Genomic DNA, 17,242 nt, shown 5'->3' with positions numbered 1-17,242 from the left:
ATATGGCGTTACTGGTACCACGGGCTTCACCTTGAGCCTTTGTGGCCTTAGTGTTGCTTTTGACTGACACCATGAAGAATGAAAGATACTCTCAATATCGGTTTCCGATGCCATCTCCCAAAACATCATAAAATAATGACCCCGTTATAAATTGAACCCATAAGTAAAGTTCCAATGTTGATAATTTACTCTGACAACATTAACAATTGAACTGTGCTAAAAACAGTCGTGCAGCGAGGGATAAGCCAGGAAAGTTTGTATTAAAAAGTGGAAAAGTAGTGCAATAAGATAATGAATTTATTAATCTAATGCAAATAAAACAGCTTCTACAAAGGTCTATTTGCAAAAAGTACTAATCACCATACGGTCAACATTTTCTTCAAATACGAGTAAGGGGTTTAAATCTCAGTGTGTGTAGATTTCAATTTTCCATGTAAAAAAAATAATGCGAAATTAAAGTTAATCGGTATCTTTCCTTGGTTAAAACCATGACTGAGTACTTCAAATCACCCAGTACTACTTCCTGAAGAACAGTTATATATAAATTGAAAACTTTGTTTGGCACTTAAATTAGGTATGAGTTATGTTTTATATTTTGAATTTAGCTGAGTTACAAGAGTGACTTAATATAGTGACTGTCTCTGCACTGTAAATAAAACTTGATGATGCAACTAGCACGTGTACGTATAGTCCTGCAATAATTTTATTTTCTTTACATAGGCTACATACAGGAAAAAAAGTATATTTTCTACAAATTATGACAATGGCGCATTATATTAGAAAGACATTGGCCGAGTAGGACAAACTGTAACTCACTGTAGCAGCATACTTTAGGCGACGAAATTTCCTCTACAATAGAAATGTTTAATCATATAATGCATTGGATTGTCTATATTATATATACACACATTGGTTTAAGAAGTTAAAACTTGGTGCCTATAAGTGGGTGCTGAGATCCTATTTTGTGAGTTTTAAGTGTAATTTCACGTTCACGAACATATACGTACAGTTACATATTGATTTAGTGTTGAAAACGACATCCTGTGTACGCCTACGGCCTAGGAACAAGACATGATTTGAATCAATGCGCAAACATTTAGTGTGCTTGACTAGGAGGGATAACATGCATCTGGTAGGTGAATATTATTTGTGCTTGTTTAAATATACTGTTTCGTTACTTACTATTTAGGACTCAACTTGTCTGTGCGACTCATCAAACTTTTTCTTTAAAATAAGATTTAAATATATAAAATATCTATTTGATTCATTACATTAACATAACGTTTTATTGCCGAAGTAAATATATATTTTGGAATGACAACACGGGTTGTTTTGTTGCTTTGCCTTCCCTAAATGTAAACAGGAAATGTTCACATTTCATAAATGATTTCATAATAAAGGAAGTGCAATGATGGTAGCATAACGGTGTCAATAACTTTAAACGGCAAACCTTGATTTCTTGAAGCTGTTAACGATCAATGTAATTTCTATACGATATGAAAGGTTTAAATTTATAAATGATCCATAAGAGGTTGTTTACAAGAAGTTAAATGTCACACTTGGATAAAGGAGTATGCCTTGGAATGATAAATAGATGGGCGATCATGGTGTGCGTTGTATCTGCGTATTTTTATAGTTAATTATACCACAATACATGATGCAATTTATAATGTGTGAACATTAAGTACTATTATGTAATGCTAAGAAGTTGTAACTGGTGTACTAAAACACATCAACATTTTTACGTTCAGCAGTTGTGGACTAAAACAAAGCAGGCAAAAACAAAAACCTATTTCAACAGGATGATCGAATATACTTTATTTCTATTTAAAACATAAAATAATGTAGTGAAACGTAAAACAAAAACAACACGACTATTCTTGACGGTGTTACTAAGGTGTGTTTTCTCTTTTAATAGTTGTCATTTTTGTTCATGGACTGTCAACTTATCCTTCTGTAATGCAATTTCATGTTCGATTTAGTATCGTGGACCAATGGAAAGTTAGCAATAAAATCTGGAAGCTTCATTAAGTATATGAGCATGAACACTATTAAGAAATTAATAAGAGGTTGATCTTTGCAGGGAATCGAAACTTTTTATTGTTTAACGCAAATAAGGATATTCATAGAATCGAATAATTTATTTGACTGGATTTAAATGTGTCCCATGGTTTCTGTATATTAAAAAAATAATTAGCATACGTTTAAATCTGTGAGTTTGCATTGAGACAAGTATTTGTTTGTCCTCATTATTTTATTTATATATTTGTACTAAAAAGTTGTTATTGTAAAATGGTACATAGTGAAACAATTTCATTCCGCTTATCAAACTTACCAATGTTTGCCCCAAGAAGATGTTTCCATTTATTTTATTTTCCTTAGGTTTCTTTAGAGCTTTTTTAATTGCAATGAACACACTATTTTGCATAATCTTGATGCACACGATTAGTAGTTTCCATTCATTAATTATTTAAACGGTAAGCTAACAAATTTGATTCAATGGCAGGAAAGTAAGAACGAAATTGAAAGGATGAGTGATAAATAGCAATAGGCTGCCAAAAATAGAATGTGGTTAGGTTTTGATCAATAAAACAATTAGGTCTGTTAAACACATTGCAAAGATTAATTGCAAAAAACTAGTACAATTCATCAGAAATTAGTAAGAAATTGTTGTTATCTCATGTTAAAAATAAAGAAATCAATAAAACAATTCTTAAAACAGCAATAATTCATGTAGTGTGCGTTATGCAAAACAGCATGTTGCTAAATTTTAAATTATCTGATTACCCATTTAACAATTACAGTTATTATTTACTCCTGAAGTTGAAGAGTATTCTTGTTAAGATGTTGTATTAATACTGAATTATAAATAAAGGGAAAAGCAATGCGACGAATACTATATTTGACCCTGATGGTGTTTCTGGCTTCCGTGGAGGCAAATGGAAGACACTCTCAATTTCGAAAGGAAATTTCTGGTAGCACCTCCCAGAAGGCACGCTTAGGAGGACCGAACAACAACATTCTGCCCGATGGTCAATTAGGTGTTCCTCAACCGAGCCCGGATTGTGTGATGACATGGCAGGACTTTGCAACACACGTGGTAGGGAAAACGTGGTTGGCTATCTATAACATCAATGGCTACAGAGACCTCTTCCCTGTTACGCCATATGGGTCAAAGATAACATGGACAGTGACTGGAGAGCGGCAAGCGACTAGAGATGCCACACTTTGGTATGAAACAGTTTTTACGTATGAATCTTTTAGTGTTTGGTAAACAAAACATTAAGACTCGATGGCCATTGTTTCATTCTTATTGAATACTACATTAAAACACCTATACACACCCTGATTACTATCTATATTCTCATGCTCTAGTCTTTCTTTAGCTGAATGTAACAAAGATTACAATCACCTTTCAGGCAGCCAGCTGATTCCTCCTGTTTAAATCTCACTAGTGACTTTGAACGTACACATCCAACAAAAGCAATCATGGCGCAAATAGGTTCGCTCTCAATTTTCAAACATATTTGTGGCTGTTTAGATCTGGACGTTTTTATGTTCTCAATTTATAAAAATAATATAAAAACAAAACATATTAAATATATATTATATCATTGCATTACCATAACAGTTTGAGGAACATAAGATAAGCTATATATTTAATATATTTTACTGATATTCATAATGCAATGCCGTCGAATAAGTATAATTAAATATGATGTAGTCCTGCATCAGATGACAGCAACATTTAGATATTGTTAATGAATCAGTATCGGGGGTGATCTCAAACCGCGTGGACACCTTGGTTAGTAATGACCCTAGCAAGTACCTGATCTTCCACATCTGCTACGATATCACGGAGGTGGTAGCTGGCAAGTGCCCGAAGGTGTTTGTACTGCTCATGATTCCGGTAAGCATTCCTGTTATTTACTCGGATACTGGACAAAATTGGCTGTAAAATATAAATATTTATCTTTCTAAGCCATCAATATTTGTATAGCTGAGCAAACCACACCCGTCATTCTATGCCATACTTTGGGTTCCCTGTTACAAGACAGGTTAACCAAACGAATTTCATTCACTATAATTATATTTAATAATTATGGCATTCACACTTACGTGAGTGTACATTAAGAACGAAAAGAAAATCAAGTCAAACACCATTAATAAAACAATATGAAATAATCCGCTTAATTAAACAAATGTCAGCGTCGTGTATATGAGTACATTTGGCGTTAGTAAGGAGGCTGACCCCCCTTGATACGGGCTATGGAAGTGTCAAACTTTGGCAAAATTCAGAACGCAGGACATCAAAATAAATAAATGTGCATACATGCATAAGTGTGTTATGCAGATTTTGGGTAGCAATCGTAGTAGTACTTATCCGCAAGTAGCAAGTTAAAACCTTAATATAAATTTTTTGTTGGTTTTTAGACGAATTATATTACGCAGGTTTTATAAATGTTCATGTTTCAGTGTTTTTTCATTTTGCACAAATATCAATACATTTTATTTGCTTGTATAAAATATTAACATTGCCGCGACATTTTACTATTGTCCGACACTCATTTAATAACACTTTTGGCGATTAACTGAAAATGGTTACGAGCTTTCTCAATCTTTGGCCTCGTTGCGCTCGCTCCCTTTTCTGTAGATCGCCTAAATAAACCCTAAATTATTTGTGGTTCGCACTAGGTTGACCCATTAGCTCCGCTCTTTGTGTAGGTAACATACTTAAGTTCATACTGGACGTAAGGCCACACCAAATTAATGTTTAGTTCCTCGGATATTTGCCAAAAAAAAATGGAACGAGCGAGCGAAAAAAAATATTAGGAATACATACTATTTATTCATCCGTGTTTAGTACAAACATTATATGGATAAATCTAACTTCTTATATAATTAAAACGTACTTTAATATGACGATCATTCATAATAATAAATAACCCTGCTTTAAGTAAAAAGTTTGAAACGACTTATATAAATCTACCTGAATCAGTTTAACATAATATGCAACTGTATTTAGACAGAAAGGATTGATTTTGAATTTGTAAAAAAATGATCACTTACACACTGGCATCATCAAACATCAGACTCCATATAACATAGAACAAATTTTGTTTTTATTATCACAGGAAATGCAATGACAGGTGCTTATTAAAACAAAAAGAACAAGGGTATTTTCAGAGTACCTTTTTTGGTTATTTAGATGTTGTTTATGCACCAGCCAATTATATATGCTCTCCCCCCCCCCCCCAAGTGTGGAATAGCGGGGACTTTGACTTCTTGTCTCTCAAAACCCGAGTAAAATACCCGACCTGCAGGTACACACTGCTAGTAAAATCCCTGCCAAATGGCCCCGCAACCCCGAATACCTATGTGAGGCCCATTCCCGACTATTTTCAATATGAAAACAAAACCACATTCACTAGGCACTTCGGGGCCACCTGAAAGGTAAAAAACACAGCCCATTGCCTCTGCTGTCCCTGGTATACCTCTGGAACAAGGGCGAGGGGTGGGCGGGGCAGTGGTTACAATTGACAAGTGCATTACAATCCCGGATTATGTTGCAAATAAAAACAAAATATAAGGTGATAAACTTAGGCTTACTTATGTTGAGGTATATCCCGACCAGTGTTTATATCGCTATTTGTCACATTTTGTGAAAAGATATTTATTCAAAACTGTTGCTTTGTCAGAATTTGATAAAAAATGAGCTTGATACATCAATTTGGACCAAACAATGACTCATGTTCCAGTTAAGTTGACCTGTGACATCTTCAGCATCGTCGTAACGAGGTAAAATTTTGGTCCCTTGTATTATGACTTGAATAAAATAGTACTAAGTTGATCATTTCGATTTCCATTCAAAACTAGTCACTAATTACGCAATATAATCGCTACCAGTCTCTATTGCATAATGATTGCTTTAAATAATGATCGTTTAGTGCATGAGACGATGAACAATGACTTCAAGCATGCTCAAAACATATTTATTATCAAAAATAAGATTTAATTTACAAACTTCGAGCCACATTGTTTATACCGGAAGCGGCCATTTTGATTGAATTTATTGAAACCCATGCTAAACCGATCGATATACAGTATAAAAACACTACGCATCGGTAACTTCCCTTTACAAAAACACGAAAACTGGCGTAGAAAAATTATACTTGATTATTTTTAGCCTTTTAATAAATTATTACCTGAAAAAATCTGCTTGGCAATCAAAATGGAGGTGCGGGCGCACAAAAAATATATATATATATTTTTTTACATTTTCAAAAAAATAGGAGCGGTAAATCCGCGGAACGAGATATCAATTTGGTGTGGTCTAAGCTGTAATTGTTTTATCAAAAGGACCCCAGACCGAGAGTGGACATGGATATGGACGGGAATCGTGACGGTGACATTGATCTCACCAACACTGACTGGTCGAAAATTGAGAAGAAGTCTATTCGGTCCATCGGAGAGCCATTTGTCATTGAGGACGACCTCGGCTGGGAGTGGGCATGGAGAGGAACTGGTGAACATTTCTATATCCGTCCCAATTATAAAGATATTCAAGTAACTTGCATATTAAACCATTTAAGACTGTCATATCAACGATACTTAGATTATAACTGTGTAAGAAGTGTCCGAAATCCCGTATTCGAGATGTGCCCATATGCATTGGCTGTAACAATATATGTGGATGAAGTGCGTTCATAAATTGAGGGTGCAACCATAAAAATATTGGTGTACCCTTATAACAATGTACATTACGTAAGCTATTTATAAGGGTATGCGAAATGTAGGACTTCTAATGAAAGGCCTGGTTTAAAAAAACAAACATGGCATGTATATTTCCAGCCGAGTTTACCCTTTGAATGTCTTTTAATGTATTAAATAGAACTGCAACTGATCATTTCCTGTCACTATGTTTTAAATGTACACTAAACGCGATAATTCCATGTCTTGACAAAAACTTAATTTTCAGAGAAATCATAGCTTGTGTTTTATTTCCTATTGAAATCATTTGCTTAAGGTGTTACACCTTCATTTATTTCAGAGTGCCCCAAATTGTGAGGATGAAAGACAACCTGGGCTCAGCAATGAATGAATTCATAGTTTGGGTTTACTGGAGGCCAGTTGTAACAAATGTTGCATTTTGTTTGTATTGTTTTTGAATGTTTTAATATTCATTGTGCATTAACGCTATAGGAACATTCAACGAAGGTCAAAATATAATATGATAATGACCAACAGAACATCAACATCAAACAAACAAGTAAATAAAAGACAATATAATGAGAATATTTGTTGATTTCAGTGTCAGATTGTCATATAAAAACGGTATCTAGTAAAGGTTTGCAAATATCCGCATTGATACCCGATGGACACACCTCCCCAGCGCATAGTTTTGAAAGTGTATTATTAACATTTATCCTTTTTATTAATGCATTTATGTTCCGAATACCAACAGTTTTTGTACTCAAACAAATAATCGAAAAGCGCTTGCATATATTGATCAAATAACATTGGTCGGCATTACAATTACGTTCAAGACAATTTAAACATTTTAATATGTGGAGCAGAAGAAAAATAGGAGCAAAACTTCATTATTAAACGCTTTGGGAGAAAAAATCAAAATTAATTAAACTGTTTTGTTCAATGTTCAAATTTTAAGCCACAATGAATTATTTTTATGGAAAAGATAATCGGTTAAACGACAATGAACGACATGTATATGCAAATTTTGCGCATGACTCGATTCACATTTATAATTTTTATTTGTTTAAGATTTCAGACGAAATGGTGTGGTTTAAACGATTTCGATCATTCAACTAAATTTATTATAGGGCTATAATGTAAATGTAACCGTTGTTCGCTGGGAGAACTCCTAGCCTCATTGGTGACGAATTTAAGACACTCTCTTCCTGAAGGAGGTTTCTTATGCCCTCTCCTGGATTGAGCGACTTATAGGACTTAACAAATTTTGCAAAACGATCCGATGATATCCCCTTACATAAACCTAAGCAAACAAACAGGCTAGATTTACTAAATTTACATAATTGGTAATTGCGAACTGTATCCCTTCAGCTATAATCAGTCATACAAGCACGTTGAATCCTTTATACACTTTTCCTACAGTCAACTCAAATTAACCACAACTTGCCATAACTCGTAAAAACCACTACTCTTATATCATACATTATTGCAAAGCAGATTTCAAATTCTGATATCCATTTTTATACTTCTTCTAATTAGGCTTATCATTACTACACCACACAATTAAACAACACAGCTCGATGCATTATGTCCCTGTCTAGTACACTACACCAACACATATCGGTAAACAAACTACGTCAATGAGTGACTTTAGTAGTAAGCGTCTTTCATAACACACCTTCACTATCGTAATAATTAATAAGCGATCCATGAAATTCAACAAGCTACCTATGCTGATACCATTTCGACCCATCAACGTTCATTGCTGGATTCCAATGAGGCAACAACAAACGACAAAGTGACAAGATACACCATTGACGTTGAAAGATCGAATTCCCAGTGCAGCTTAACATGTATATTGACGAGCTTGTTTCTACGCTATCTATTTACTTCCGGTTTTCAAACATAGACATTTCCATAGATCTGATTCCAATAATCTTTAGATAAGAACAATAACTCAATTAACAAAGCTACCTACAAGCTTATTCTCAAAATTTACAATACTACTTACAGTCAAAAACTCATTCAGATAATGATTATTTTAACAAATTGCCGCCCATGAATTGAACGATCAGCTATTCCACGAGATCTTACCCTTTATAATCATCTAGAACAATGAACTTATCAATCGTTACGTTTAATTTCACTGAAAATCAGTATAAAATCTGTTAAAATGATACTTATTTCTGCAGTAACTGATTTCGAGAGATAGACCATTTTCAAAGTTGTAGCAAGGTATTCCTGGTTTGAAATAAGAGAATACATTTTCAATACTACTACATGTCACAATCGAAGCTGTAATTTGATTTAGCCATATCGTTTTGGATATACAAGTAAATCTCTTTTGAGTAAAAGTGTGCGTATATGGTGGTTGGTAGCGTCCATTTTTATTCAACGATCGGTACATAATGTTAAGGTTTGATATAATATGTAAAAATATATTCTCGTTCTTTGTTAGTTTAACAACCTTCAGTAATACAATATATAGGCCCAATACTCGTTTGGTAGAAATGCGTTACTATCTTTTGTTCATTAACAAATAAAAAAGAAATTGTAAATAATGAACAGATAAACAACTTGTTTTATATCCAATGACAAAAAAAAACAGTGTCAAAACAAACAGATGTACTATTAAAACTTAAATTTGAAGGCTGATGTAAATCAATTCTAGGTTCTAGTCAAAACAAATTAAGTTAAACATTTCGTTTAATTTTGAAGACAACTTAACACGCATTGAGAAGCCAAGGATAATGAGGTACGCGTTGTTCGCCCATTGACAAATCCTTAAGCAGCTTTTGCATTAGCGTCCAAAATGTGTTTTGTTCTAGCTAAAAGCATATTATATTTGTATCTCGATTAAACTGAACAAATTGTGTCAAGTTTGATGACATATTTCTAAACATGAAACTTTAATGATTGCATATAATCACGGCAACGTTTTGTTCCTCTAAAGGAAAAAGGTATGAAATTTATATATTGGACCGAGGTAACCATGTATATGTTCACCGGTTTCAACAAAAGTTACACCGCCACCGAACAATCAATCACCTTCATTTGATAGCGAAATGTCAAAGCGGATGAACAAGAGATATGGATAAATACTATGTTCTGCTTTTCGCTTGAGAATATTATCTACACTACTTATTACTTATACTACCAATAGTACTTACTACTAATAAGGCGGTATTAAACAACGATGAAAAGTGCAATATATTGGTATGAATTCATCAAGCACATGCAGCATTTTAAACAAAATCACCTTTATTATAAAAGGTGAAATATTGCAATCAGCTGGTTGCCTTCAAAGGGGTCTAACGACTTGAGCGATACCTTTATTCCATGTTGGATAAAATAATCATGCAATGTGTTTATTATTACTATTGATATGCCTTGTTTGTCAGTCTTCTTTTACAAACAATACCAGTGTCTGCTGAACGTCACATCCTTCTTCGAGAAGATGATGTCTGAGATGTCCGGACCTGCTACAAACAACTTTGTTGACCGCAGTTAAAATCAAGTTCCTTTGAAAAGTGTAAAACAACCATTAACACAGGAAATGGAACAGTTACGAGCTCGTATTTTCTCGTAAACTCATTGTGTAAACATAGTTAATGGAATATTTTGACAATGTGCTTCGCCAGAGTATAGATTGGTGTGTGCCACATAATTGTTGTCTGCTACTAGTACTGTTCTGTTACATTTTTTCTCTCTTTTTCATAAAGTTGCCTTTCAGATATAAAAACGTATTCTTACATATGAGTTGTTTGTTCCTTCGCCTCGAGGTTTTCCTGTGTATTGGCACTTAAAGATTCAAGCCCGCCTATACTGGTTATCTTCTATCATCGTATTCCGGACTTTTTATAAGCTGTGTTTGTCCTGTCGTACTTGATATAGTAAAAACTGTATGCCTTTATCAGTCAAAATATTAGGTGCTAGCAGCTGATGAATTCAGAACCAAATCATACACTAGCGCCAAAATCAGATACAAGACATTGGTTATTTGATTTACAATATCAATATATTTCAAATGATCGTAACAATGCTAACTCATACATACATACACACATTCAATGGAACATATATTCGTTTAATTAGAGCTGCACTCTCACAGATTAAACGTTTTGACAACTTTTTTTATTTTTGTCTATGGACGAGCCAATGTATGCGAAAATGCATGGACGCCAGTGATTTAAGACTGCTGACAAAAATCAGATCGCAGATTTTCATATTTAAGTTCAAAAATTGATTTTTTATGCATTTTTCTTAAACCGTTAGTGACGCTTTTAGCCATAAAACATTAATTTTCGAACGAAAATATGAACATCTGCGGTCTGACCTTTTGTCAGCAGTATCATATCACTGGATTGCTGATATTTAAACATTGGTTCGTTCCAACACAAAAAAATCAAATGTTGTCAAAACGGTAAATGTGTGAGAGTGCAGCTTTAAAATAAACTGTAAAAATATAAATCATGTATTAATAATAAATCCAATAGCTATAATCGGGCAACAATACATTTAGTAATCAAGCATTACTTGTATGGATATAATTTGACCTGCTTTGTAAAATTGATTTTTGAGAGTTTGGCTAGGGGATTGAATCATTTTCATAATCACCCATGAGTAATACTTGGAGTAACCGGAATCAAGAGTAGTGCAAAGACATCCATGCTCTTGCCGTTCATGGATTTCGTTGGGTCGTAGCAGATGTAGAGCATCAGGTACTTGCTAGGGTCATCGCTGACCATGATGTCTTGGCAGTTTGGTGTAAAGAATGTTCCATCTGATGTGAAAGTATTAACAACCGGTTTCCATTAGTTCGTATCATTGTTTATGCTGATATGGCCAATTGCAGTTATTTAATGCTATAAGAGAAATCGCAACCAAAGCCAGAAAGCTTACTTGTTAATAATGGTGTTACGATAGCTCTAGTCGGATGTTGGCGTTCGAGAGCATCAGTGAAATGAAAACAGATTAATCGTGTCCCTTTCCTAAAAGATAGTCGTTCTATATGTATCGAAATAAAGGATATTTTTACTGTCATTACTGACCGTTGTCATATAAATATAATACCGGTTATTTTGAGTTTTAAGTTACCAAACTTGTTAGGAAAAAAACATAATTGTTCATAATTGCATACTAAAACTGCCACCTCTAGTCGCTTGCCTCTCTCCTGTCACTGTCTATACGATTTGGAATTGAAAGGTTTGTCGGGGAACATTGCGTTATCCTTGTTGACAAGCATGCTACGGGGACTCAGCCAAGCTTTTCCCGCAACCTGTGTTGTGTAGTCCCGCCATGTAATGAAATAATTTCTGGAATAGGTAGGTCCATCATATCGTTTGAAAAGATGTAATTACACACCAAAATATCAAGAAAGCAAAATATCTATATGATAAATATATTTTTTCTCCATAAGTTATGGAAAACTTGATAAATACAGTGCACTACATGGATTTGAATAACCTAATATTTATTCGTTCGGTGATAGCATATTGATCCTCAATATTTAAGCACGTCAATGCAACTTTGATACTTTAGGTACCTAAATCAAGAATATGCAAATTTTAAAAAGAATGTCATTACTTCTCTCGTGTTGCTTAACAACAAGTTTTTCTTATTTTAAACAAATTGTTTTTATAAGCATACACAAGTATTATATTCCGTGAATGAAAAGTAAACGATACATGTATATTCGAATATAAATACTACGAAGAGTGAGTTAAAACCTGAAATCAATCAATCAATTCTTTTAATAAATGTTATAGTAAGATATTACAATAGGACGCTTTTCTGGCGACCAATATCGCACAATATGCCCTATAAATTAGTCTGTATTTATATAAAAACATGATATTCTTTTTCTACTTTTGTGCCATGCCATAATGTATAACGGAAAATGTTAAGAAAGAAAATGAAACCGACCGTTACAGTTTGTATCATTAAGCTCACAAAATCCCAATTTGAAATAGCAATTTTGTGGTTTCAATGTCACTTGTGGTTCAGAAAAAAAACAACAAACTTCTATGAATCCGAAACACAACTTAACTTTAAACTGGAATTCAGAATACCATATTGTATAAACTATCAATTTCACTTCGAGATAGTGTTTGATTTTCGTTTAATTTATTTTTATTATTGCTTCTCAGTTCATTGTTTACGATAAGCAATTATATCACACAAATAGTGAGACGTACATATATATGTAGGCCCTTTATGGTAGGGGTATTGGAAAATTCCACGATGCGTAAAAGAGCGTTTTTTGGAATATGTAAGAAAAAAAAACTTATTTCTTGGTATGGTATGCCTACGTTGAACTATAATCGAGTGCAAACTTTTCATCAAACCCTAAAACATTGCTTATCCAATTACAAGTTTTATATCAACGAGTATCATGCATACTATCTTACACGATAAATCCGTTATATGTCGAAGGGAGGCCACTTCTATTTGCTGCATCTAGGTCGTATCAAAGTTCTCTCATGCGTCAAAACACAAGCACTGGTTTTATTTTTAAAATAAGTAATGTTTCACATTATTAGTTAAAAAGACGCTTTTGTGTTAAGATCATTTTTTACTAAGTTAAACATCTTAAAGGAACCTGATCAAATATGAGAAAATAACATAAAAATGAAAGGTTTTGGCTAAAGTAACTGCTTGAATCGTCCTGCACTTATCATTATTTCTGTACGTGTCAGAATTGGGCCTTACCTTACTTTTGTGCCACTTGGACGACTCTTAATGACTCCTTCCCGAGATCTAAAAAGGATCAAGAAATGTGTCTATTTCCTCGTTTTATTATGAGATGAAACACTTCGAAGTCAACAGTAAAAGTGACTCGAGCGAGGAAAGACACAACTTTTTAGAGAATTGCCAAAACTATCATCATCCAATGACAAAGGATGTTACAAAAAGTCATGCCAATACATGGCCAATGAAATTGAGACAATTAATCCAGACGCAGGGGACACTAGGGGCTGGACCCTAAAAATGTCATTGTCTGACTTAATCTCAATTATCAGTTAAGCCGGGCATTCTGTTTATATTACAATCTAAAGTTTCGCAACAATCTTTAGACGTAGTGATAGGTTGTCAAGAAAAATAATTCCACAGACTAATTGATAATAAAAATGCTATACGCTGTGTATACTATAATATAAAGTTTGACAACTATGTTTGAATAGAGTAATAAATGTCATGAAACCATTTGGCTATTATCAAAATTCACTTTAAGCACCAGGAATGTGTTTCTAACAGACAAAATATTCTAAAATTATGAAACATGAAAAGTATAAATGACATTTCGTAAAACTTCATTACACAAAAGTACTCGAAATTTTACAGCATAACACTACCATTGAATTAGTTGTATTTATAGTTAGCTTTGGTTGTGCTGGTTATTTAGCGTTCCGGTTTGATGCAAATACAAACAGATATCATTAACATATTTTATTTTAACTCGAGTTCCGTAACATAACTGAGCAATGTTGGTAATAATACATTTCAGTTTCTTATTGGCACACCTTATGATTGTCCTCCAGATCCTTTTCACTTGAATGGGCACTCTGTAATAACATGTTGGTAAGATACGCATTAAGTGCAAAAATAAAACGTGTAATATTCGCAGCAGATGTGTAAATGAAATCCAAACATGGAAGTCTTAAGGAAAAAAACATCATATTGCATTAAAATTGACCATTAACAATACTACAATAATTAAAACTACTTTGGTAAGAACACCCGTTACCTGGGTCTATATTTATAAATCATTTAAAGTCAATTTCTTAAGTTAAGTATTTCACAGGTTTTATTGAATAATAACCTAAAAATATCCGAAACAGCTTATTTGCATTGATTTTATTGAACTTACAAACTTAATGTTAACAACACTGATGCATTTTTGAATATGAGCTTTAAGAAATTGGACTTCAGTACCCATCCAGTTTTCCCAGCATTGAAATTTCTTTTCATGATTGTGTTGGATACAATTATATTTCCCATTCCTTTCCGGAGCCATTCCAAGCCGAGCCTGTCTTTGTTTAAAAGCCTCTGTCCCATGCACCGATGAAACTTCCTTTCAATCGGCGACCAGTCAAAGTTATGGCACGATTCCCGTACTTATCCATAACCACATTTTGTATCTTGTCCTTTGATAATTATACAAATCCAGCAAATATTCATTTAATAAGATGGCTTAAAAATAAGCTCTCAAAATGTGTACCTCTTAAAGATAAAACATTGGTATGATCGATTGCTCCGACCATTCTAATGAAATTTGAACTTTGCAGCTGTTATTCTCTATGATTATGTAACCCCCTTCCTACAAGCCTTCCGAATACTCCTTTAAATACGCCAAATCAATCTAATGAGTCACTAGTACTTCGTAGAAGTCCGTGAAAACTGCGTATCAAAACAAAAGGACAGTATCACTGCATACCCATTTATACAAAAAGCTTATGTTTGTAAAAAAGCTGAGAAATGGATATGTTTTTAGAATACAAGTGTTAAACTTGATTTTTTTATAAAAATACAATTACGTTCTTATTTAATTTTCGTTTAACAGGTATTCACTTCATGTGTGGTATGGTAAACCCTAAGAAGTTTTTGCATAAGCGGACTAAAATTTTATTTATTAGTTAGTTCTGTTGCTATATTGTATAGGATATACATTGAGACTTAATTGCATTAAGACATATCTTTAAACATGGGTCCTCAAATGTTGCATACTATCACAGTGGTACGTGATTTTTTTTGGTACTTTTACAACTTTGATCTATCCGACTATACATATAGAATTTATGCTTACCAGAATCAATGCGATAACGGTAACCTACGAGCACTTGCCGTCCATTTATAGGGTGGTACCAAACAGATTTCGAAGCGTAGGTTCACGTAAGGGGCATGGTTGACCAAGATGTCCACTGGGTTTGGTGTTAGGAATGGCCCAGGTCCTGATTTGTTTACGATTGTTAGAAGTTGATAACAATATGGCTGTATGATGCTTGAGTTACTGATTACTGGACGACAATACATTAGAATGACCAACATCAGTGTGTGTATACCACGTGATACCACGTGATAAATTGCGTCATAAATGCTACGTCAGAAAGCAATATTTGCATAGCGTTTTACACTATTCTAGACATAGAAATGGATATACCTCTTAATCAAGGACCTTTTTCGAGGTTTTGGTTTCAGTTGTAAAAGATAAACATTATTTTATTTACTGATGAGATTAAACTATGTAGGGTGTTATTGATTCAATATACATAAAGAAAAATCTTACAAACGTGATCTATATTTTATTCAAAACCTTTAAAGGTTAGATTATTTGTCTACTTTAACGACTCTGACGATATTGATATACCCATCGGCATCCATTATGACGATCACTGCAAGCAAGGAAATATACTTGTTCACCAGTAGTCATCAAATGAACGGGAATATATTGTGTTGCTCTACAGTTTGTAGTACTCAAATTAATTTTTCTAGTATACCATTCTATCTATCTCTTGGAAATAAACTCCACGGACATACTTTGTTCGGTGAATGCCTTTGTGAGCTTTTGATAATTTGTTCATTAATATGGCAGTCGTCCTCTAAATGAGAAAAACATACTTATGTTGACCGTTGACCAAATGACCTTAATAGCAATAGGGTTCATATGTCGGCCATGATCAATCAAACTACATTGTTGTCATGAATTGTATTTGTATAACATTACGCGCAAACTTACGTAACGTGACGTCGCGGCGTATGGACTTAACGTCGACGTCACTTCCGTTGATTAGTATATATGATGGTTGAGTAAAAGGATCGAACCTGACACGACGTGTTGTTTACTTACTCAGTCTTACAAAGACAATTGTACCACGTTAGATTTTCCTGAGCCAATTGAATGTAAAGAAATGTTCACGACCTTGACCTTTGACCCATTGACCTCAACATGTCATGACCTACCTACCTAGAAAGTGTATGCTCCCTGAGATTAAGTGTAAAAAAAATATTAAGAAAATTCCACCTGTTTGAAATGTTTGCTTTTAGATATCGATGTTAACTATCTAATATCGAAGTTAATTGTATGATAACGCAATTAACTATCTTATATCGAGTTTTGCTGTCAGATATCGTTATAAACTATCTGATATCAATATTAACGGTTCAAAATCGATGTTTACTTCCTTATGTTGATGTTTACTGTCTGATATCAATGTTTACTGTCTGGTATCGATGTCAACTGTCTGGAATCGATATGTACTATCTGATATCGATGTTCACTTCTGATATCGATGTGAACTGTCTGATGTCGATGTTTACTGTCTGATATCGATGTTTTCTGTCTGCTCTGTCTAAAATCGATGTTTACTGGCTCGATGTTTACTGTCTGAAACCGATGTTTACTGTCTTGTATCGAAGTGTACTAATGGTATCGTTGTTTACTATCTGAAATCGATATGTACTATCCGATATCGATGTTTACTGTCTGATATCGATGTTTACTGTCTGATATCGATGTTAACTGTCTGGAATC

The 17,242-nt window shown here is 33.9% G+C and overlaps 1 protein-coding gene across 2 annotated transcripts; it reads left to right on the top strand.

Annotated features, from left to right (window-relative positions):
- The first annotated feature begins 984 nt into the window (after positions 1-984).
- LOC128213052 (uncharacterized) lies at positions 985-7,296 on the top strand. 2 transcript variants are annotated; one of them, XM_052918534.1, is made up of 6 exons: positions 985-1,132; positions 2,876-3,231; positions 3,420-3,502; positions 3,771-3,910; positions 6,361-6,526; positions 7,052-7,296. In XM_052918534.1, exons 1-6 carry the CDS (start codon positions 1,085-1,087, stop codon positions 7,066-7,068), a joined length of 810 nt encoding a protein of 269 aa, XP_052774494.1. In that variant the 5' UTR covers positions 985-1,084; the 3' UTR covers positions 7,069-7,296. The 2 variants fall into 2 exon arrangements, with proteins under 2 accessions (XP_052774494.1, XP_052774495.1); XM_052918535.1 differs by lacking the exon at positions 985-1,132 and adding an exon at positions 1,724-1,897.
- Positions 7,297-17,242: the final 9,946 nt, after the last annotated feature.

The sequence above is a fragment of the Mya arenaria genome, chromosome 13 (assembly GCF_026914265.1).
Source record: "Mya arenaria isolate MELC-2E11 chromosome 13, ASM2691426v1".
Classification (NCBI taxonomy): Eukaryota; Metazoa; Mollusca; class Bivalvia; order Myida; family Myidae; genus Mya; species Mya arenaria.
The sequence above is the reverse complement of the archived record's forward strand: the minus strand, read 5'-3'. Positions and strand labels throughout refer to the sequence as shown.